Raw genomic sequence first — 25249 nt, 5'->3', positions numbered from 1 at the left:
TAAGATAGTAAGATGTTGTTTTATGCTTTTGCTTTTCTTTTTTTTGCTTTATTGTTAAATTGGTTGTAACTGTAATTGTATTCTTGCTCTGTAAAGCTGCATTTCATGTCATGAAAGGTGCTATACAAATAAAGTTTATTATTATTATTATTATATATATTCAAAGATTTGCACACATTTTCACAGTAAAAAAAAAAAAAAAGAGCAGATCTACAAGTTCGTAGTGCTGGACTCGGGACTCGCGCTACGAACTTGTAGATCTGCAATTTTTGAATAGCCCAAAGAAATCTATAACATGACACACAGATGCGTTCCGGTCATAAAGGGTTAACATACTCTACCATATACAGATTGGACAAAATTACATTTTATTCTTTAAAAAAAATTTACATAGTGAGACTTTAAGTTCTTATATTGGTATCATTATATGAAAACACATTTCAAGGCCAGGGTTTTTCAAAGAAGAAATACCCCGACTTTGGTTTGAGAACCACTGATTCAGTACCACTTTTGTATGGCAAGCTACAACTTCAGGAGAAAAGAAAATTACAGTCGCGACCTCGTTTCATTCACACGCTGGACTCCTGTTGTTGGGGAACAAAGCATGATGGACGGGCAGAAAGAAAACAGATGGCTCCTTCAACAAACTCCTTGAGGCTCTCAAGGGAACTAAAGAGGATTTAATCCATTCAGACCGGGGGACAGAATCTGTGTCAATTTTAGATTTCTTTGGCTATTCAAAAACAGCAGATATAGATCTGCTATTTTTGGGGGAAAAATCGTGAAAAAAAAAATGTCACGATGCAAATCTTTGAATATAGTTTTTAAAGTGAGCATTTGTAACTCAAATCTTTGCTTCTGTGGATTCTACAAAATCTTCTAAATCTTCTAAATCCTAACATAAATCCTTATGTTGCTCTAATATCAGTGGTTCTCATCTTTTTCATGTCAAGGACCCCCAAAATGATATGTATTTCATGGACCCCCCAGAAGCAAATATGAGATAATATAGATATATTCAAAGATTTGCACACATTTTCAAGATTTTACAAAACAGCAGATCTACAAGCTCTGCTCATAGCACGGCACTCAGTGCCACGCTATGAGCTTGTATATCTGCTGTTTTTGAATAGCCAAAGAAATCTAAAAATTACACAGATGCGTTCCCGGTCTTAGAGGGTTAAACCAAACACACTGACAAGCAAACAGCCTTCAAACTACTACACACAGAGACAGAATAGAGACCTCACTTTCTCTCTGCTGCTGGAACAGATTTCACGAGATGGAGACACGGTGTGGGTGCAAACGAGGACGACATTAAAGAAACGTGCAACCGCGTTTTTGACAAGATGGGAGAATCTAATAACTCCGTCTCCAGTGGAGGAAAAAGTAGCTACTCACATTTTTTTTACTTGTCTTCTAACACGCTCGCCCCCATTTTTTTCCATGGACCAGCGGTTCTTGTATTCTTGTATTTGTTTCACTGAGGATTTTGTTAGATTGACCGAGCGGTCATGACCAGAAGTGAGGAGGCAGAGGCATGAAATATATTAAATGCCACTTGGTGGGCCTTTATTCCAAAAAGTTAGTCCCCATAATATACATCCTAAAAATAAAATCATGTCCTCTGGGCACATGTTACTCTGACCAGGCCTACTTACAGAATGGTATAGAAAGCAGCCTTTTATACTCCCCACCCTCAGGTGCTACCAACTACAGGGTTGCTCTATCATAATAATTTCCCATAAAACCCCCCCGCATACCAAACCCAGCAATATACCTACTATGAAAACCACAATATGACATCACTTAACTGATCTTAATTAACTACCATCCCCAAACCCCACAATAACCCACAAACATAACTCTATAACATTTTCCCCACCCCTGGCACAATCCTATCTGATGATGGAACCCTCCCGGAACTATAAAAGCAGCTGTTGTTTCCCTGAGGACTCTTTGAGTCCTGCACCCTGGAAGTAGGAGACAGGAAAGGACAGGTGTGAGAAACATAGCAATAACATTTATTTTCTTAGAACCCATAGCATAACCGTTCTAACTCTGCTGTTTGTCTTTCACAGGTGGCCTCTCCCCCTCCCCTGATGTCTGGAACACACATACATGCCAAACAGATAATAAAGATTATTATTATAATCCATTACTTGTCTCCTACTTATTTATCATGTGCAATATCATACCATGTATAACGTATGTCCCCTGACATATACATGAACATATCCCAAAGTCCTGTAACGTAACAGAGATTAAGAGGACCTCTGTTACGTCTCCAGTGGTGGAAAAAGTAGCTACTCACATTTTCTACTTGTCTTCCAACACACTCGCCCCCATTTTTTTCCACGGACCAGCGGTTCTTGTATTTGTTTTACTGAGGATAAAGGTAAGAAATAAGGTTAGGTTTAGGCATAGTTTACTGAGGTTACGTTTAGGAATACCACCAGATTTGTCCCGGGGCGACCGCGTGTTTTGGGGCGAGCATTTTGGTATTCCTGATGGACCCGTAAGAGTCTATTTACCTTATTCTTGGCCCTTTTTCTGCTGCTTCATTCTGTATCTGTCCACTTCCCTCCTTAGTAGGCTACAGGTGTAATGCCGGTAATGATTGTGTTGCCAGATTTTGCAAGAGAAACAAGCGGCCAGGTCTATGCCAAAAAAGCGACTATATGCTAAGTTTTACCCCTTTACAGCTGCGATTTGAAAATGGCAGATCTACAAGCTAACCATGCGACATGTTGTGAGCTTGAAGATCTGCTATTTAAAAAAAATATTGGCGGAAAAAGTGAGATTTGAAACATTTTAACAACAAAAATCTTGCATGAGAGTCCCTGACACACAATATTTTTCAGATGGGGGTCCGCGGACAAATACATTAATCTTCTTGACATGAAAAAAAATCACTGGTTTAAAAGACCCCCCCCCCTCCCCTCCTACCTTCCTGGGTGTAGCCACACTCACTACAGGAATATTTAATGAATAAATGACAATGATAATGCTCATCATTGGCACCAAAAGCCTATCTATTCCACACACCAAATGCTGTAGCATGAGATGCATTCCTCAGTTCTTCCTCCAATGGGAAGGATCTGTTACTGTCTATTTGTAGCTCAAAGGATTAACGTTGCATACCAATTTAGATATTAACCCCTTCAGACCGGGAACGCATCTGTGTGTCAGACTCCTTTGGCTATTCAAAAATAGCAGATCTACAAGCTCATAGCGCGGCACCGAATGCACTGATAAAAAAAATTTGAACTTTTTTTTGCAAATCTTTGAATATACTGTATGTATTTTTTTTTAAAGCAAACACGTTTAACAGTTTTCTGAAACACTTATGTATGCTATAATATCAGTGGTTCTCCAACTTTTTCATGTCAAGAAGCCCCAAAATTATATGTCTCTGGCTGCGGACCCCCATCTCAAAATATTTTGTTCCAGGGACCCCCAGAAGCAAAGTTTTGAGTTAAAAAAAGGTTGCTTTAAAAAACATATACATTCAAAGATTTTTTCAAAAATAGCAGATCTACAAGCTCGTAGCGCTGCACTCGGTGCTGCGCAATGAGCTTGTATATCTGCTATTTTTTAATAGCCAAAGAAATGACACAGATGCGTTCCCGGTCTTAATGGGTTAAGCACGAACGTGTGTATCAAAAAGCCAAGCAGATAAATGTCATAGGAGTTTTTATACAGTGCCTGGCTATTCCACGGAGACACTTCTTTAGCAATTAATTAAAAGTTCAATTCAATTTAAAGCTGCTGCGCGACAGATAACAATAATAATAATTTAATGGCTTAATAGTGCACTTTCCAATTATTCATTCAGAGGAATGCGTGCACGATGTGAAATCATTGCTACGTAGCTGGAAAATAAAATAATAAAAAGTATCCAGGAAAATGTGTGTGTGTGTGTGTGTGTGTGTGTGTGTGTGTGTGTGTGACGCAGCACTACAGAGGAATTGCTGGTCCTGATAGCTTTTTTTATTAATCGAGTAATTGATAAGTGTGTTATTTGCGTTAATTGTTAAAAAACTATTTATACAGTATATCAATGAATTAACACAAAAATATATAACATAGTTTTTTTTTAATAATTGACTAAATCAATTAGTCACCAGATAGGGAGTTCCATAGTTTGGTGGATCTTCGGCAAGGTGGATTAAAATGTGAAAAATATCAATTAATATAAGTTAATACTGTATGTGGGTAATTACTTCCTTGGACTACTGGCGGCGTGCACAAGAAATATGGCGCTCATCGGTACTGTCTTGCAAGATTAGCCCCGCATGGACTGACGGACATATACTTTTATAGATTCACCTTCGATGTCTATTTTTATCTATCCACACTGTTTTTTTAATGTGTATTATTTTCAATTTAATTTCTTTTAAATTTTATCCCACGATTTTTGTAACACATTTTTTCACCCAGTGCTAATTGTAATCTAGCTGTAATCCTGGGCGCTACTCTCCCTCTGCCAATCTGGGGAGAGCCCCGAACTGAGCTCAAGCTTCCTTCAACGCATGAGGAGTGAGCAAACCGCTTCTTATCACCTGACAGGGGGGAGTTTCCCCTGTAGGACGTAGCGCGTGGAAGGAACGCGTTATTCCAACCAGTTCCTTTCCCCTCGATCAGGCGCCCCGGCTGACCAGGGGGAGGCAGTATAGAGACCCGGATTACTGCATGTTTTGTGTGAGGGTACCTCAAGCCCCCAGAACCGGTAGAACGGTGAAGCGGCCAAGCCTGGTGCTCAAATCTGAGAATGCACTTAAAACGCTACTGCGCGTGCATCTCCCGTTTGTGCATGCTCATAACTCTATGGCTGCTCTATGGCCGCTCTAATCGACTCAAGATCACTGAGCACTTTCATAGAAATGAATAGCTGGAGGCGGGGCAATCCGCCCTCTAGATATATTATAACTCTATGGGGTACCTACCCTAGGGGACACGGGGAGAACATGCAAACTCCACACAGAAAGGCCCCTTCGCCAACCCCACCTAGGGTATAGGCACCCACTGATACATGTGTATTTAACATGCAGTTATTCATCTGCATTCTGCATTGTTTTTATTCATCGTTTTTATCTATTTGTGTTTTTGTCTTTTTCTTTTGTAAAGCACTTTGTAACGCAGTTTTGAGAGGAGCTATATAAATATTGTTTATTAATATGCATACATTTGTACTAACGCTCTTCTAGGGGGTTCGCCCCTTAAGTTAAATAATTCTTAGCATTATGTTACGTCATGCTAAGAGTCATATGCCCTTTTGAACCACTTAAGCCCTAAATACACTTAGTCAAAGGACGAATAGCGAAAATAGCCATTCTATAAGCTCACAACGCGTTGTCACCTTACAGATCGGCAATTTTTTGCCATCTTCAAACATTTTGAATCCCGTACATTTTCATGCAGATGAGTTTCCATGAGATATACATTTCCATAAAAACAGATTTCCATAAAATCAGGGTATAACAGTGACACCTGCGCTTTGTCTTGTTGACGGACCCGTATCCAGCATACGATACGTTAGATGTTGAAGGAATGATAGCTGGGCCAGGACATACATTATGCAAATTACATTCCACACACCTATAGGAAAGTCACTGGGCATATCACATCTCTCATACTGTATATCGAAACCTTGTATCTCCACATTTCCAAGTTGTATGTTTTTTTTTCGTGAATGAATACCCTACATCACTGTTGCCCAAACAGTGGGTTGCGGCCCACTTGTGGGTCGTGGACCAATTTTTATGGGTCGCAAGTAAATACTCTTTTATTTTTGGTTTACTACATTTAGTTCTTCATTATTATTTCAATTTTCAAAGAATTCCCCTCAACGATGTAAAAAATGTTAAAAACAAATTATTATTTTTTTCAAAAGAATTACATACAAAAAAAAATCCATTAATTAGAGGGGGAAAAATACTTTTAAGAAGTAGTGAAAATAGTAGATCTACAAGCTCACAACACGTCGCATCGCAAAACGTTGTGAGCTTGTAGATCAGCTATTTCACTAGTTTGAGTCCCGGGGTGACATCAAATTTATCTTTTGGGACTCGAGCTAAAAAGTTTGGCAGCGACGATATATTTAATATAATTCTGAAGATGTTAATGAAGACGTAGCAGCGCTGCGATAGCTGTCATTCAAAGGCGACGGGGCAGCCCGAGTTCCTCTTTCAACTTCTCTGGGTTACTTTGCACAAAAAACAACACCGGGTGGTGTCGCCCAACAGATTGCCAGTTTGTTCAGGATCTCGGTAACGTTTTGTGTGGAAAACATCCACTGCTATTTTCGGCCATTTCCGTCCCCTCAGACAAGAAATAATGAGGCGGGGAGAGAGAGAGAGAAAAAAAAGAAAAATACATACATTTGAAAGTTTATTCGGAAGTCATGTCAGTAGTGAATTGGGAACAAGTCAACAGTTATTGAAATCCAAGGTTACAGCAAATCTCTAACAAGGCCTATACAAAATGATAACGCATGGAGGAGTTAGTTGTGTGTGCACTCCAAAAAAATAAACACAGAAAAACAACAATCTTTACCCAGTAAAATCAATGATAGGTACTCAACAATACCTAAAGTCTCTTTACAGTCCCTGTCAATTCAAAACCTTACAAAGCCCTTTTGTTTTTTTGGATATAAATGCCAGTTTATTCTAATGTTATGTTAATACAAAAAAAAAAAAAAAAACAGTCTGATAAAATCCACATACAAAATACTGAAATAAAATAAAATAATATATACATACCTTTGTACATAGTGGGTAAAAAACAACAACAACATCAACAATAGGAATAATGTTTCTATGGAGCTATGAGGCTCTAGCGTGTCTCGAGAGTGCGGGTCAGTTAAGGGAAATGCTATTGGTCTGGAGTCGAATTATGTGGTCTTTCGTTTCGTTTCAAGCCCCGAGTTATGCAGGCGGTGTCGCGCATACACCGAAAAACAGCAGATCTACAAGCTCGCGGATCGGCTATTTTTGGTGCGATACGCGACTGAGTATAACTCCGGCTTAAAACGGCGTCCTGGAGTGGCATAAGGTCAGTAGGTTCTCAACCTTTTTTTTTTTGGATCAGGGGACAGGGGTCGGCTTGAAAAAATCCCCCCCGGTCCCACAGGTTGAGAATCACTGGCATGTAAGGTGAAGCATTATAGCAAATTCATTGACTACTTGTCTGTGCAACACGTTCTCTACCGCCACACTGAAGGCAAAAAAATACCCCAAGAAAAACAAAAAACTAAGAGAAATAAAGCATTATCCCATTCAATCCGGGAATGCATCTGTGTCATTTTAGATTTGAGCTATAACCATTATTTTATACTTTGGCTATTTTTCTGCTATCTTCGAATACATATATATTTTTAAACAACATTTTAACTCAAATCTTTGCTTCTGGAGGTCCCTGGAACAAAATGTTTTAAAATGTTCACTTTAAAAAATATATATTCAAAGATTTGCACACATTTTTACGATTTTTCAAAAATAGCAGATCTACAAGCTCATAGCGCGGCACTCGGTGCCGCGCTATGAGCTTGTATATCTGCTATTTTTTAATAGCCAAAGACATCTTAAAATGACACAGGATTAAATGGGTTAAGAGTGGGAGGGGTCAGAGTGAGGTATTCATCTTGTCGAAGCTGGGTGAGGATGATGCAATAGAGATACCGAAAAGTCCTGACGTCACTCGCTCATCCCCTGGGTCACACGGAAGTATTTTCTCTATAGAAAATAACATTGGGTCATCTTAGAATCGTCTCGTATAAGAATTGTGGTCCAAAAATTAAAACAAATTGTCCCGGTGCTATTGTCAAGGGAGGTGGCTCTGTATCGTTTAACGATAGTCAGTCACTCACAGTTGATACAGTCTGTTTCTGGGCGAAATTGTAATTAATTTGGCGGCGGTGACGTTAGTGTTTTCTCACCGCTTAATGCTTCATATCCATCAGAGTCAAATCGCCGTGCTCATTTGCTTATTTTTGGAACACGGTTCTTATATGCCGCGATATTAAAGGGATAGTTCACTCCCAAAATGCATTTTTCTCTATCGATTAGTCACCCCATGGAGACTTGAATTCATGGTTATTTTCATGTTTTTGTCGCATTCCTAAGCCAATAATTTGATGTTTTTAATGTAATTATTGGCTTAGGAATGTGACAAAAACCCAAAAATCCATGGGGTGACTAATCGATAGAAAAATTATCCCTTTAAACACGTCTATGGGAATTCAGAATTGGGGGTTGGGGGTTGGGAGGGGGGACGTGACCCAGGTAGGATGGGTAAATTTTTACGTCCGACTCCGGTGCTCTATGAGGAATGTGTGTAGCGGCGGGCGAGGAACTTAAACAACAACAACAACAAAACAAACAACCGCTTAGGGAGCAGGGGGGGGTGGGAGCAGGAAGAGGGGAGGGTGCAGGGGGGGGGGTTATTCGTCCGGTTGGCTTCGGGCCGTGTCGTCGTCGTCGTCGTCAGCGTCTTTTTAGTTTCATTGTACGATTCCCGAATCGATGGATGTCTGTTTGCGGGTGGTCTTGGGCGGCGGAGGGGGCGGGGTCTTGCTGGGCAGGGGAGGAGGCAAGTGCTGTGGACAGATAGAGAAAAATAAGAGAACTTGACTTCAAAGTTCCACCTCCGGGTTTATTATCCGCTGTGTCACATCACAAGTTTATTGGTTGGAAAAGAGTTGGTGAGAGATTTTTTTGTACGATTTTTCTTTGCAGATTTCAAAGTAAGTCAACAAAGGAATATAGAGAATAGAGAAAGAATATAGAGAAAACAAAGATAACAAAGAGAACAAAGCCAGATAAGTACACAATGTCAAATATACATGAGGTAAAATAGACAATAAAAAGAGGCTGAATATCACAGTCTCTTATGCAGTAGACCACACTTAGCAGCAGGTATAGTATAAAGCAGCAGATATTTTTCATTTCATTTATTTGTTTATTTTGAACATATTCAAATATAAATGAGAAAAAGACAAAGGAAATAAAAGGGAAAACGTTGATAAAAACAGCGGCAAAGTTATTCTAACGTCATTCTTAAATTATATTCCATGTTCGAAAAAGGAGCAGATATACTGTAGATATACTGTAGAATCACAGTCTCTCTGCAGCAGGGATTATCAAACTTTTTTTTATTTCAAGGACAGTCTCTCTGCAGCAGGGATTATCAAACTTTTTTTTATTTCAAGGACCCCCAGTTTGATAGTTTGATATGCATTAGGCCATGGACCCCCATTTTCGAAACATTTTATAGGACCTCAATCTACAAAGTAAAATTGTGTTAAATTAACTCTGAGAGAGTGCAAATGGCACTCTCTCACAGTTACAGAACCATGTGGGGTCCAAATTGGGGGCCAGTGGGGCCATGGCCCGGTCAGTAAAGACCCTGCCTGCCCCGTCTAGCTGCTCAAACTCCTGGGCAAGATTCGCCAGAAAAAAGAATTCTGCTCCGACAACAATAGACACAGCCGCCGTCCGCGACGCTCACGTTACTACAGTGATACATTGGCTGCCCCATTCGCACCTTTTACAAAGATAAAAGCTGCCTACTCCTGCATATCAATGGTCCAAGTGTGACTTGTTAAGTACCGTAGTCTGTAGGAGGCATATAGGCTGCTGTCAGATCATGTTCTAAGAGGAGTCCAAAAGAGAATGGATCCTGGGATTCATGAATTAAATTACGTTTTCGACCACTTAAGGATGGTAGAGGGTGTTGTTTATGTTGCTTTATGGTCGTTTATTAACTAATTAATTAATTTAAAAAAATCTGTCGTATGTGCCCCGCACCGCAGGAGGGGGGAATACAGATCCTGGCCCGGGCAACATTAGATTCCGAGCTACGCGGCTGGGGGACCCCCTCTCCCCGACCCCTCTTTGAGAAGCACCGCAGTAGACAACACTGTATAGCAGCAGGTACGCACGTTTGAAGCCAGGCAGAATCCAAGTCTCTTGTGCATGTGAGAGATATCCTTTGGCAACAGTTATCAGTATGCAGTGGTGGAAAAGTACTCTTGTAAATGTTTTACTTAAGTAAAATTATCAGTACTGCAATGTAGAAATACTCTGTTACAAGTAAAAGTCCGGAATAAAAAAAATACTTGAGTAAAGTACAAAAGTATTGGCATCAAAATGTACTTAAAGTACCAAAAGTAGAAAGTACTCATTATGCAGAATGTCCCATTTAAAGTTTTCAAATGTATGAAAATCTTTTGAAAATAGCCAATCTACAAGCGTGTTTATTTCTTTGTGTGTGTTTTACCATTTTGTCAAATATGTACAAATATATGTTCATGTATATGCATTTGTGTCAATAAAAACATCAATTTCAATCAATCATCAATCAATAAAGTGATAATGCCTGTGTGGGGCTGACGATATAATTTCTGACCTCAGTAAACCCGGCTTTCTCCCTTTTCTCTTTCTTTTTGCTGAATAGGTAGGTTGGAGCAAAAAAAACGACAACAACAACTAAAAAAGAAACCCTTCAGACATTTGACACTCATTGAATTATTGAACACTGTAAATGGGAGTAAAATATCTCCCCGTCTCCCTTGGTCCCAGAGATTGGCTTACCTTTAAATGTCAACTCAACTTAAATCCCTTTTCACATCCTTTAAAAACACTGAAACATTCACCCTTAAACCAATACCGACACCCTCAAGTCAACACCCAAAAAATAACTCTCGGGTCAATGACGTCTTCAGCATTCAAAAGTGGTTTATCCCATGCAAACCGGGAACGCATCTCTGTCATTTTTAGATGTCTTTGGGCTATTCAAAAATAGCAGATATACAAGCTCATAGCGCGGCATTTCGGTGCCGCACTATGAGCTTGTATATCTGAACATTTTTGCCAATCTTTGAATATATATATATATTTAAAGCGAACATTTGTAACTCAAATCTTTGTTTCTGGGGGTCCCTGGAACAAGATATTTTACAAATGTTCGCTTTAAAAAGCATATATTCAAAGATTTTCACGATCTTTCAAAAATAGCAGATCTACAAGCTCATAGCGCAGCACTCGGTGCCGCGCTATGAGCTTGTATATCTGCTATTTTTGAATAGCCAAAGACATCTAAAAATGACAAAGACTCGTTCCCGGATTGAATGGGTTATTTATGTCGATGACGCGGCATTTTTATCCACCTCATATCGCCGCCCAAAAAAGGTCCGGAGAGCTGACGGCTTTGCCCTATCCGACAAGATTGGACATTTACTTTTACTCGCACGCTCGCGCCTAAAAAAGAAAACCCACTCGACCGTCCGTATAGAACAAGACTTTGGCTCATCGATGTCAAGCACTCTAGCTCATCAATGTCAAGGACCGTAGGACTTGGAGGAGGAGAGAGAGGGATAGGCCGCTCGTCACTTGAGGGCCTTGGAAAACATCTGCTCTCACTACATTATACCGGGCAGCCGGGCCTCCCGGTGCCACTATCTTACAGCTCCGCTCCACTTTACTACGTGTCCACGGGGCCGTGACAGAGGATAAATAAGATTAGTTAAACCATTAGAACCGGGAAAGCATCTGTGTCATTTTAGATTTGAGCTATATATATATATAGCACATTGGTTGGCTATTCAAAAATAGCAGACATAGAAGCTCATCCGGGGACCAGGGGGTCCCCAGCAAAATGTGTTAATATAGTGTCATACATTTTAACCACTTTAACCATATTTTATAATTTGGCTCTTCAAAAATAGCAGATATACAGTACAAGCTCATAGCGCGTCACTTCGTGCCACGTTATGAGCTTGTAGATCTGCTATTTTTTTTTAAATCGTGACAATTTGTGCAAATCTTTGAATATATTTTTAGAGTGAACATTTTCAACTCAAATCTTTGCTTCTGGGGGTCCCTGGAACAAAACATTTTGAGATGGGGGGGGTCTGCGGCTAAATATATATCATTTTGGGTGGTCCTTGACATGAAAACTTTTGAGAACCACTGATAGAGCAACATACTGTTAGGATTTAGAAAACATTTTTAGATATGTATTTGGCCGCGGACCCCCCCCCCCCATCTCAAAATTGTTCCCGGGACCCCCCACAGAAGATAAGATTTGATTTAAAAATGTTTGCTTTAAAAATATATATATCCAAAGATTTTCACAAATTTCCAAAAATAGCAGATCTATGAGCTCACTCTGTGCCGCGCTATGAGCTTGTAGATCTGCTATTTTTGAATAGCCAAAGTATAAAATAATGGTTTTAGTGGTTACACAGATGTGTTCCCGATCTTAATAGGTTAACAGCCGAGCCGTGGCGGTAGAGGATGGCTAGTGTAGCCGCCGGGGCGAGCGAGCTGGCTGCTGCCGAGAAGGAGCTGCTGATTAACAGCGGGGAGTCTGGCTCCTGATGGATGTGAGAGGTAAAGTAATCATCCAATCAATCACGTTCTACCGTGAGCGGTGGGTTCGGCTGTAAGAGGAAGGTGCATAAATAACCAGCAGGGGGGAAGGGAGGGCGGGGGAGGGGGATGGGGCGCGGAGAGGTAACGGACCCTCGCTTACTACCTGTCAAGACAAAAAACCCTGAGTTTCTCTCCGGAGTGGTGGAAGGTGACGCCTGATTTATTCTGAGGTTGTGTCGACCGTGTCGCGTGCGGGAAATGGCCGACGTACTGTACAACCGCCGCGCTGTGAGCGTGTATGTTCAGGCTGTGCATAATGCCTAACTAATTATGACTCATTATAAATCAGGCTTTTTACACGGTCAAGCTCTCTCACACTCTCACACACACACACTTTTGTATTAGTAGGCTATACTTGTGAGGTTGTGAGCTTGTAGGTCTGCTATTTTCAAAGCATTTTTATACATTTGGACAACTTTGCGAAATGGGACATTCTGCAAAATGAATACTTTTACTTTCAGTACTTAAGTTTATTTTAATGCGAACACTTTTGTACTTTTACTCAAGTCCATTTTGAAGACCCAATACAAATACAAAATGACTTCTTCCAACCACTGCTCCTCACAAGCATAGTAGTACACACAAACACACACACACACTTTCCTTGCTTGTCAGTTGAGTAGTGTGACTATGAAGTGTGCGGGCCAACAGGGTTAGCGTCGTTGTTTCGTTCATGGAGAGAGGGGCCGTACCTCGTTAAGGGGGACTCTCTCTCTCGCTGGTCGGTCCCTAATTAAAAACACCTACGTACCCTTTGATGTGCCGGGGGCGGCGGTGGCGTGGTGGGACTCGTCAGCTGATCCTGATTATCGAGCAGGTTGCCGTAGTCGGCCGTGCTGCCTTTCACCGGCAGCGGGGGAGGGGTCTCGCCCTTGTCGGGACAGCCCAGCCCGTTGAGCTCCAGGTCTGGGGGAGGGAGGGGGGGGGGGAGAAGAGGAGAAGAAGAAGAGGTGGTGTGAGGGTCGGGTCAGTTGCTCATCAGCGGCAGGGGAGAGGGACTGTAAGGAAGAACACCAGAGCTAATAGATATATAAATAGAATAGCATCACTGTCGGGGTTAGAAAAACCTCATATCTCCAGAACTGTTACTTTTCAGGAAATGTGATAAAGAACCTTGTGTGTTCCAATGGATCCAATGCAGTTGTTATTTAGTCTCAAGCTCTTGTTAACACATTGACTGCCAAGTGCGTAATATTACATCATCTCAAATCCAACTGCCAAAGACGTAATATTACGTCATCATGGTATTTTTAGTGCTCTATGCTAGAGGGCGCTCTTCATCAAACTATGAATGATGCCTTGACTTCGAGAGAAGGATACACCCGGAAATGACATCATCTAAAACATTTCATCTGCGGTATTGATACTTTTACTCAAGTAAAACATTTGAGTACTTTTTCCACCACTGGGGATAGAGAGGGACACAGAGAGAGAGAGGGACAGAGAGTCCTGGCTGGGGGGCCCAGATACCCAAAAAGGAAGCGAGTGTGATCATCACATCTGTTCTCCCTGGAGAGGAAAGACGCCAACGATGAGTTTCCTCTCCACACACAGACACACACACACACACACACAGAGGGAGAGAGATGGTTCTTACTGGAGCCTGTGTGCAGGAGGCTGAAGGAGAGCTTGCTCCTGGGCGTGATGGGAGGAGGTCCCGGGGAGGAGGACGAGGAGTTGGAGGAGGAAGACGGAGGGCCGGGGGACACGGAGAGCCGCTTGTCCCCTCCCATCAGGTTGAGGACCTGACTCTTTGGTCTCTGAGGCCGCAGAGGACTGATCTGGAAGAGAGACAAACACACACACACACCCATTAAGACCCAAGGACGATTCTACAAATACCTTCTAAATCTGTATTTCTCATACTTTCAAGATAAAAAAAAATGTGTTAAAAAATAGCAGATGTACAAGCTCGCAGTGAGCTTGTATATGTGCTATTTTTGAATAGCCAACGCAAAAATCTAAAATTACACAGATGCTTTCCTGGTTTTAATGGGTACATTCTTTTTTTGCCATTTTGGACCACAACCCTGAAGCCGAAATAGCAGATCTACAAGCTCACAAAGCGGTGCGCTGAGCTTGTAGATCTGCTATTCTTTGGTGCATGACACCGGCATGCAAGTATAAATCAGGCATAACTTCCACGCAAACCCCTAAACGCCTAATCCTAATCTTAAGGCCAACCTGAATCTTTTCCTAATTGTAAGCCTGTGAGGAACCAGGAAAATTGTCCTCACAATGTCTACACAATGTCTACTTTATTCATCTAATTTATGGTTTCACATGATTTACTTATGATTACTTATTTTTCTTTTACATAATCCACAAATGAAAAGGAGAAGGAATGAATGCTGAATGAATGAATTCCACTATACTTGCGGGGACATTTGTCCCCCCACAAGTATAGTAATATATAAGTAAGCAGTAAGTACACACACACACTCGCGCACATGCGCGAAATCAGATAATGTCACGACACAGGTCATTATTGAGCACTCAAAGTTGGAAAACTTGAATTACACACAGAATCGATAAAGCCGCCGCGCTGAGATCAGCCGCTGGAAGTTATCCAACTGCATCTAAATGGAAGACGTGGCCAAGAAGAAGGAGGTCGATGCCACGCAGGATCATTTACAGGAGCTAACTGCTGTTTCTGCCTCTGTCTGTATACTGTACATCCACCCAGGACTGCATATACCACATACTGTAAGACCACCTTTATTCTATAGGGATGCAACCGAGCATTATTTCCTGACTGATCATTCTATCGATTACATTTTTCGATTAATTTAACCCATTAAGACCTGTGGCCTATTCTACGAATGCCTAAATCAGTAGTTCTGAAACCTTTTCGTGCCAAGTAACCGCAAAAGTATATGTATTTGGCCGCGGACCCCATCTGAAAAGAGAAGAGAAGAGAAGAGAGGAGAGGAGAGGAGAGGAGAGGAGAGGAGAGGAGAGGAGAGGAGAGGAGAGGAGAGGAGAGGAGAGGAGAGGAGAGGAGAGGAGAGGAGAGGAGAAGAGAAGAGAAGAGAAGAGAAGAGAAGAGAAGAGAAGAGAAGAGAAGAGAAGAGAAGAGAAGAGAAGAGAAGAGAAGAGAAGAGAAGAGAGGAGAAGAGAAGAGAAGAGAGCAGAAAAGAAAAGAAAAGAGAAGAGAGGAGAGGAGAGGAGAGGAGAGGAGAGGAGAGGAGAGGAGAGGAGAGGAGAGGAGAGGATAGGAGAGGAGAGGAGAGAAGAAGAGAAGGTTAACAGTGTATCAGTACCGTCTCAGACAGGATGACGGCCTCGGCGGGCTGCAGAGAGATGTCGGTGGTCTTCATCTCCTTGTCAAAGATCTCCTGGTGCTTGCTGTTCCTCTTCTCCTTCTTCTTGTCCTTGCGGTCTCTCTCCGGCTCGTCTCGGTCCAGCTTGTCCTGAGACTTAGTGTGCAGTTTCTTTGGCAGGAGAGGCTCCAAGGCAAAGCTATAACAGAGAAAAAACAATACATCAGTGGATCTCAAACGTTTTAACTTAAAGGTGTATACATGTAGCTTTCTGTAGTTTGAAGATGGGCTATTGAGCTTGAAGATCGGCTATTTTCACAGTTTTTGCACGACCACGTTGTGCGACTAAGTACAAACTAATGGCTATAATTAATAAATAAGTGGTTAATTTATTGGTTGCTACAGTATATAAAAATGTAGAGGAACTAAAGTGGTGAAAGACTTGCATACCCATTACACCTAAGACAGGCAGCCTCTGTGGATAGCTTTAAAGCACAGCTCAAGACCTATTTCTTCACTCTTGCTTTTTAGTTGATTTTTAAATCTCTGTGTTGTTATTCATGTCCTCATTGTGTTGCCTGATTCACTGCCTTTTGCTATTATTGTAATGTTGTTTTATGCTTTTCTTTTGTTTTTGCTTTATTGTTAAATTATTTGTACTTTTTCTGTAAAGCACTTGTGCTTTATTCTTGCTCTGTAAAGCACTTTGAGCTGCATTTCATGTCATGAAAGGTGCTATACAAATACAGTTTATTATTATTATTATTATTATATTACCACAAAATTCTTTAAGAATTACTTTCATCCTTACATTTTTGTGGTGTGTGAGTCTTTCACTACTTTAGTTCCTCTTAGTTTTTACCGCACCCACAATCAACCTTATACTAAGGACAAAGAAAGGCTGTTGTCTACCCTGGAGTGTATAAAAATGTGAAAATATAGTTTTTAAAAAATCAATTATTCGATAAATCGAAAAAGTAATCAATATAATAATCTGTGAAAAGATAATGGCCATAGTGTTGTGGAGCGGTGAGGTGAGGAGAGGGTCTCTTACCCGTCCGAGCCGGGCCTGGAGGAGGGGGAGTTGTCAGAGGAGATGGAGGTGACGGAGGCCACAGACAGAGGTCTCTGGGAGGAGGGCATGGTGAAGGAGCGCACCATGGAGCGAGGACGAGACCCCCGCCACTCATCTGCAGCAGGCTGGATGGACGGACACACAGACACACACACACACATTTTAACCATTTATTTATGTCCACATAAATGAGAATACATACAGGGACACAAATATTAAAGGTGCAGTAAGGTTACATTCACAACATCATGGCATATGTCTTCATGATACAATAAGCATGTCACTCAGGACTCTATGGGTATAAGTAACAGCGTCTCCGCCATATATGGCGACTGCCAATTATAGCAGAGACAGTACAATACTTTGCCAGCCTTTTTGCCTCCTTTTTGGGGCATCCCAAGTTGTTGAAGCCCTCTAACAACCAGTCTGTGGATATGTCCTATAGGCTGCCAAATGTAGCACCTATAATCCAGCTCTGAGATGGTATGTAGGAGTGGTTGGTATTTAATGACCTTGGTCATAAAGGCTTCCTCTAGGCTAGGGTCAAAGGTGCAGGCTATCTCTAATACAGAGACTTCCCTGGACTCTTCATCAACCACATCTGGTGTATTAGCTGTCAAATATGAAAATATGTCTGGGTTATCACACTCACACACTCACACTCACACACACACACACACACACACACACACACACACACACACACACACACACGTTGTTTTGCTATGGTTTCACTGTAATTTTAGTCTGTCTCAACACCAGTGGTGGAAAGAGTACTCAAATGTCTTACTTAAGTAAAAGTATCAATACTGCAATGTAGAAATACTCTGCTACAAGTAAATGTACTTTACCACTGGTCTCAACACAGACACAAAGTTTTGGATGTGTGTGTGCGTGTGTGCGTGCGTGCGTGCGTGCGTGCGTGCGTGTGTGTGTGTGCGTGCGTGTGCGTGTGCGTGTGCGCGTGTGCGTGTGCGTGTGTGTGTGTGTGTGTGTGTGCGTGTGCGTGTGCGTGTGTGTGTGTGTGTGCGTGTGCGTGCGTGCGTGAATGAGTGGTGTGGACGTGCATTCTTGCTAACTCCGTCTTATTTACACTCTCAACTCCACTGAATAGAGTTTTGTTGTGGTGTTCATAAAGTTCTTTCCCTTCCAAAATAAACAAATAAAGAAAGGGCAATGTGTCTGTTCCTATTGCCATGCAGTATAGCATCCATTCCTTTCTTATTGACCTGCCAAGGCCGGGGGAAAAAAAACACAGAGTTGGACATCATTTTGGAGTGAGCTGCAGGCTCAGAGCTGAGTGCATCCTCAATGACCCCGCACCCCCCCTCCCCCTCCCTCCTATCCTCTGCACAACAGGTTCAACACTAATGGCTGCAGCATATTGAAGTATTTATTTGATTCTATATTAGTGTGTGTGGAGGATACTGGGAAGTGCTCTGTGTGTGTGTGTGTGTGTGTGTGTGTGTGTGTGTGTGTGTGTGTGTGTGTGTGTGTGTGTGTGTGTGTGTGTGTGTGTGTGTGTGTGTGTGTGTGTCAGCGAATGATAGGGTGAGGAGGATACTGGGAAGTGCTCTGTGTGTGTGTGTGTGTGTGTGTGTGTGTGTGTGTGTGTGTGTGTGTGTGTGTGTGTGTGTGTGTGTGTGTGTGTGTGTGTGTGTGTGTGTGTCAGCGAATGCTAGGGTGAGGAGGATCCATTATAGAGTTGTTGTTGTATTATTTCAAAATATTTTCAAAAATGTAAAAAAAAACTAAAAACTTTTTTTTTCTTTTCCAAAATAATAAAAAAATACAATAAAAACATATACAAGTTCACAAGGAATCGCAATACAATGTGTTGTGAGCTTATAGATCGGTTGTTTTCACTATTTTGGAAATAGGACTTCAATCATGAAGTAATATATCATAATCATAATATATTTTGTGTAAGTTTGGGTTCTGGGGATGAGGCACCGAATGTATTCTTTTGGGTCTCGAGCTGAAAATGTTTGGGAACCTCATCAGTGCTTGGAAACGCTCGCTCTGTGTGAGTGTGCATCTGAGGGTGTGAGTGTAAAGTGTGTGTGTGTGTGTGTGTGTGTGTGTGTGTGTGCGCATGCGTGCGTGCGTGCGTGTGTTGGGGGGTTGGAAGGTCATGGTGCGACTAGTGTATATATTTGTGTTTTATCTGTTTTATGACTGTTTCGTGTACCAACGCATATTGACCACCCAAACTTCCCTATATGTGGGATAATATATACAGTAGATACAGTATTTTAAAACCTGTTTAACATTTTATTATAATTTTATCATTTTTAGTTTGTGTACTTCTGTTATTGTTGTTTTTTATCTGTTTTATACTGCTTTGGTTTTTAATCTCCATGTCTCAGGTTCACCTTACCTCACCTCTATACACACACACAGGCTTACTACGATCCATTAGACCGGTTATAGTTTAATCATACAGCTTGCTTTAAAGGGAATTTTATAAGAAGTTTTATGTCTCTGGGGCTATTTCCTTTAGCGAGCCTGCTGCCGCGGCACGCCGTTCTGCCCTTGAGCTTTGGAACGTATTCCGAACACACACACACACACACACACACACACACACACACACATTGGCACGCACGCACACACCCACGCGTGCGCTTATGTAACTCCGGAGAGGAACTGAATGGACCCGTTCGGTTCCATTCGTGCACTCTCGGGAGTCACAGGCCGTGTAAGTTATTAGTGAAAATAGCCGATCCACAACGCCTCGTGATGCGAGGCGTTGTGGGGCTTGTAGATCTGCTATTTTTACTCTACTTTTGTGTGACACTCTTGTATGGTGAACTATACGGCATTCATTTACGAGAAAAATAAGATAAAATGTGGATCAATAGCTGCAGGCTGGAGAATGAGCGCTGCGTTGCTGAGGGTTTAATTCAATGCTCTCGCCGCTGTTCTAAATGTTCATGATCCGCTAGCTCAGTGGTTCTCAACCAGTGGTGCGGGGGCCGTGAGGGGGTTCCAGGTGGACCCCAGCTAAATGATGGAGAGTTGGTAACCAAATGGACCCTTATAGATCTTTAACTCTTGAGAGTGTAACATTTTTCTCAAAATCTCATCCGCTCAAATGCCGAATAAATAATGGACCTTGATATGAAAAGTGTTATGTGATATGAAAACCACTGCTCTAGCTGGACACTATACTGTCCTGACTGCTGCAGCATGCTGCATGAAATGAAGCGTTTACAACAGACAAAAGAGGAGCAGAAGCTACCAGTTTGGAAAACTGGGAATTTGGTACAGAGAGTAATTGGCCTGGGTGTGGACTGGAGATTGAAGATGTAACGGCAACCGCCAGTGGAACGAGTACATCTACTGTAAACATGGTAAAATAAATAGGTTTGTCTAAGGGTGCCTGGTGACTCAACCAAGGCAATTGAGCGATCGATCGATCGATCTATGTACGTATCTACATATCTACCTATCTACCTATCTGTCTATCTATCAACTGTATCTATATATCGACTGTATCCATGTACCTACCTACAGTACCTACTAACCACATGCTCCTTGTGAGTTGCGATTTGAACCCGGGTTCAAATCCGATTTCTCTCACGTCTCCCCTCTCTCTGACCTCGGCTTCCCTTTCTCTCTCTGTCTAACACTCTCCTATCCAGATGAAGCAGAAAATGCCTAAAATACCGTATACTCTTTTACATTTAAAGCAATGAATCTGACAGTACTTAAAGACTGACATGAACAAAGCCCCGCCGACAGCCAGAACCTCTCTGCACTGAAAGTGGTTTTAACCTATTAAGACCGGGAACGCATCCGTGTCATTTTTAGATTTCTTTGGCTATTAAAAAAATAGCAGATCTACAAGCTCATAGCGCGGCACCGAGTGCCACGCTATGAGCTTGTAGATCTGCGAATCTTTGAATATATATATATTTTTAAGCGAACATTTGTAACTCAAATCTTTGCTTCTGGGGGATTCTACAAGTGTTTTTTTTACAAAATGATATGTATTTGGCCGCAGACCCCCATCTCAAAATATGTTGTTCCAGGGACCCCAGAAGCAAAGATTTTAGTTAAACATGTTTGTTTAAAAAAATTATATATTAAAATTTTCACGATTTTTCAAAAATAGCAGATATACAAGCTCATAGCACGGCACTCGGTGCCACGCTATGAGCTTGTAGATCTGCTATTTTTGAATAGCCGAAGTATAAAATAATGGTTTAAGTGGTTACACAGATAAGTTCCCAGTCTTAACGGGTTAAAAAGGGAAAAATAGAGAGATCTGATAGCGGAGCCATTTATATCATCATGGCCAGATAAGTGCTTGGCTTTTCCTCGCCTTTTTTGAAAAGGTCACACCCCTTTTCGCTTTAATGCGAGCGAGGGCCTTCCTTACCTCAGGGCGAGATGGAGAGAGAAGCCTGGCTGAGCAACAATTAAGTCTGTATCGTCGCGGTCGGGCGGAAGCCTCTTATCTCCATATTTTTGGTATTGTAGGGGTAAATGCCCTACTTCACCAGACAAGAGTGCCACACAAAAGTAGTGAAAATAGCAGATCTACAAGCTGTGAGCTTGTAGATCATCCATTTTCAGTATTTTTGAAATGTTTAAAAATATATATATGATAAAAAAGGAACGGTTTTGGAGGTTTCCGTCCAACAGCGTGGATATCAGTCCTTCACAGCCCTCTGCTCTTAAAACACTCTCCCGCTAGCTCAACCACCAGCTGACTTCAGCTAAAAAACAGCGGTAGAAAGTAACTAAGTACTGTAAGTACATTTTTAGGCACTTTTACTTTACTTGAGTATTTGCATTTCCTCGATACTTCTTCTCAGAGGCACGTAATGTTTTCTATTTAACTACATTACAACTACTAGTTACTTTGGAGATTATATCAAAAAATAAACCACTTAAGCCCTCTTTTATACTTTGTCTGTTAAAAAATAGCCGATCTACAAGCTCACAACGTTGCTGCAGTACGACGCGTTGTGACCTCGTATTGGCTATTTCCGAACCTTTGAAAAAACATGACACCGTGAAATGGGACATTCTGCATAGACTATTGTACTTTTACTCAAGGGAAATGTCAATAGAGGGCTTTTACTTGTAACGGATATTTACTGTTTCTGCATACACACACACAGACACACATGTGCAGACACGTGCGCACACACACGCACACTCAACACACAGAAACACGCACCCACACACATTCAACTGCACTGTCTGCACACAAGGTAGTTGTTGTTTGTTGTGTCTTATGTTTGATTACTATGTTTAACTTATTACTTGTTAATTATTTTAGGTGAGAACCTTGTATAAGCCATATACTGTATGGGTTTCCTTTCTCACCTGCACTTATTTATGTTTTTTGAATAATGTTACCTTTGTAGTGTTTTTCATTGTGCAAAAAATTAAATAAAATAAAAATAAACCGTATTTGTATATTGTGTTTTTGTTACTTTTACCTAAGTAAAAACACTCTAGCAATACTTCTTCCACCACTGCTTTAAAACACAACCCCTCCACACGCTGCGCGCCAGCAGCTGACTCCAGATAAAACCAGATGTGTGTGAGGGATGCACCACCTTATAACTCCACTTGGAGGGATCAGCAGTGCAGTGGTGTGAAAAACAAACAAAGCTTTTAGCTAAGGTCCTCATGAGAGATCTGGGATGATAGCATTAATCAAAAGGCAAGACCTTTGTGTGGTTTTATCTCCTTACTGGGGGGCATCCGCTAAACGCCTCGATTGTAAATCCTAATTACTAGCAAAGCGAGGCCTGCACTTGTGTTGAGTACGTGCATTTCCAAACAGAGAGAAGCCTTAACCACTTGAGCCCTAGTTCATATTTCGTGTGGCGGAAATATAGCCGATCTACAAGCTCACAATTTGTCACAAAGCATCGTGAGCTTGTAGATCTGCAGATATGCCTGTAATGACATGCCCAAAACAGGGACACCGGGTTGAAAGCGGTTAAAAGGCACCCTGGACAATAATAGGGAAGGAGCAGAAACGGCAATGACACTTCTCAAACATATTTTAGAGGTACACAAAACACCTTTTTCCGATGAAAACTGAAAAGGTATGCACGATTAATCGGTCATCTGTGTCGGCAATATCGGCCTTAAAAATGCTAGTATCAGTATCACACTGATATCAAAATAATATTGGTTTTAGCCGATATCATATTTTATAATATTTATGTTTGCAGTTTTGTTTTGTTCCAGGGACCCCCCAGAAGTAAAGATTTGAGTTACAAATGTCTGCTTTAAAATATATATATATATTCAAAGATTTGCACAAATATTCACGATTTTCCCAAAAATTGCAAATCTACAAGCTCATAGTTAGGCACGAGTGCCGCGCTATGAGCTTGTATAACTGCTATTTTTGAATAGCCAAAGAAATAAAAAAAATTACACAGATGCTTTCCCGGTCTTAATGGAAGTTAAAAGGCACACGGACTATGCTGCTTCTTCAGCTCAGGTCAGCCTATAGGAAAACAGGAGGCTTCACTCACCAGGGTCTTCACGCCGTACTGTTTCTCCACCTTCTCGCGGAGCTGCTTGAAGCACGCCTCCAGGCGGTCGTGGAAGGGCCTCAGAGCCTCCGTCACCTTCTCTCCGTGGATCCGAACTCCGTCGGCCAGGTACGGGATCTGGGGTGGAGGAGCAGAACAGTTAGACAGTTAGTTCATTAGAAAAGCATTTCTCAAGCAGGTTTAAGACTAATACTTTGCACAAAACACTTCCATACGCTGCCTGTGTGTTTTTGGTGATCATTGTTGTTAATCTGTGTGTGTGTGTGTGTGTGTGTGTGTGTGTGTGTGTGTGTGTGTGTGTGTGTGTGTGTGTGTGTGATGATGATATGATGCCATGGTTACCTTGGTAACTATACCTCCGAGACCCCTTTTAGCCACTTATCTTAAGCCCGACATACTTTGTCGTACGACAGATCAAAGATCATTGACCTACAGTACAAGCTCACAATGTGTCGTGATGAGACCCGTTGCGAGCTTGTAGAGCTGCTATTTTCACCTACAATGCTATATGCTCAGCATAGGTTGGTGAGAATAACCATGAGAAAAGAGACAGCTCTCTATATCTCTCTCTCACTCTCTCTCTCATACACACACACACACACACGTAATGTATTACTACTATTACAACTACATCAGTGATACAGCATGGTGGGAACACGCATGATACTGAAGACGCAGGATGCAACATCAAACACATCAAACGAAACTATAGCGTATAGCCGTACACTGTAGGATGGAGAGAATAGATAGAGGCAGAGTGAGAGGGAGTGAGAGCAAAGGGTTAAAACTGCTGAAAACCCAGCAATTAGGGAAGTCCTCTATCTGCCACAGTCAATGTCAGGAGGCTCTGCTCGCTGCACTGCCGACTACAGAGTGTGAATTTAACTCTCAGAGTTAACACATTCAATCCCTAAAGGCCCTGTGTTCAAAGTTTGACTTACTGTAACAAAGTAAAAGTACTCACATTTGTTCACACATGTTCAAACTTATTTCTAATTGCAGATCTACAGGCTTGTAGAATAAAATAGAGCTTAATTGGTTAATGTATGTTTTTTTTTATAAATATGAAATCTATGAAACTAAAGTTCAAAGGATTAGTGGAGTGAAAAAGTAAAATATCTGCCTCTGAGATGTAGTGGAGAAGAACTGCTGTATATTAGTACTACTAGTAGAAGTACCTCAAAATTGTACCTAAGTGCAGTACAAGTAAATGTACTTTCCTACCACTGACGGCGACTCACTACAAAGCCCCATGCAGCAAATAGCACTACTGTCCACCTTTGGCAAACACAGCACTATACAGCAACTTTGTGGTAATAAGGTGCTTATTGCATAAAGAGGCACCTCTGCAGGCATTGGCGGCTGTAAGTGAGAAATATTGTGCCGGGGCTAGAGGGAAAAGGCGCCTCGTGCTTTTTACTCTCATGAATAAGTAAAAACCCCAAACAAAAAATAATAAACTGCATTAGAAGGGGACTTAATTCACACTTTTTATGTTACCAGCGAGTCCCAGCAGAGAGCATGGTGCATTTATAAGAGCTGAGAAATACACAGAGTTAAACAACACAGTATACCTCTGGAACCTAGTCTCCGGGGTTCGATTTGTGCGCGTGCGTGTGCGTGTGTGTGTGTGTGTGTGGGGGGGGGGGGGTCTTTTGATATCCTACCCTCTGTTGAACATAATAAAATAAAAAAGAGGGGGGGAAAAGTGTTGCACTGAGAATTAATCCTTTGCCCCTGTTTTAATGTTCCATTATGCCTTGTTAGATCCCCCAGAATGCTTTGGGGTTATCCAGCCCTCACCAGAGTGTATCAAACAAGTTCGATATCCACCCCTCTGACATTCTTTTTTTTTTTTATCGCCGGTAGTGATGTGTTTTATCCCTCCTTCTGGTCAGACTGAATTAAATACAAACATTAACTATTTTTGGAAATTTA

General features: G+C 41.6%; 1 protein-coding gene across 2 annotated transcripts in view; it reads right to left on the bottom strand.

The window, feature by feature from the left end:
• Positions 1-6380: 6380 nt before the first annotated feature.
• dock1 (dedicator of cytokinesis 1) overlaps positions 6381-25249 on the bottom strand; it is a 455553-nt gene continuing 436684 nt past the window's right edge. The window contains exons 47-53 of one of the 2 annotated variants that reach the window (XR_013934788.1): positions 23291-23428; positions 16755-16900; positions 15701-15899; positions 14035-14218; positions 13189-13343; positions 7596-8599; positions 6381-7254 (exon numbers count right to left, since the gene is read on the bottom strand). Coding sequence is in view for 1 of the 2 variants with exons in the window: in XM_080454394.1 (XP_080310520.1) it covers positions 8504-8599; positions 13189-13343; positions 14035-14218; positions 15701-15899; positions 16755-16900; positions 23291-23428 (918 nt within the window). In the remaining variant the exon portion in view is untranslated. Of the gene's footprint in view, positions 7255-7571; positions 8600-13188; positions 13344-14034; positions 14219-15700; positions 15900-16754; positions 16901-23290; positions 23429-25249 lie in introns of those variants that run through there. The other variant, XM_080454394.1, reaches the window with a different exon arrangement.

Source organism: Gymnoscopelus braueri, assembly GCF_963280865.1.
Source record: "Gymnoscopelus braueri genome assembly, chromosome: 17".
Taxonomy (NCBI): domain Eukaryota; kingdom Metazoa; phylum Chordata; class Actinopteri; order Myctophiformes; family Myctophidae; genus Gymnoscopelus; species Gymnoscopelus braueri.
The sequence above is the reverse complement of the archived record's forward strand: the minus strand, read 5'-3'. Positions and strand labels throughout refer to the sequence as shown.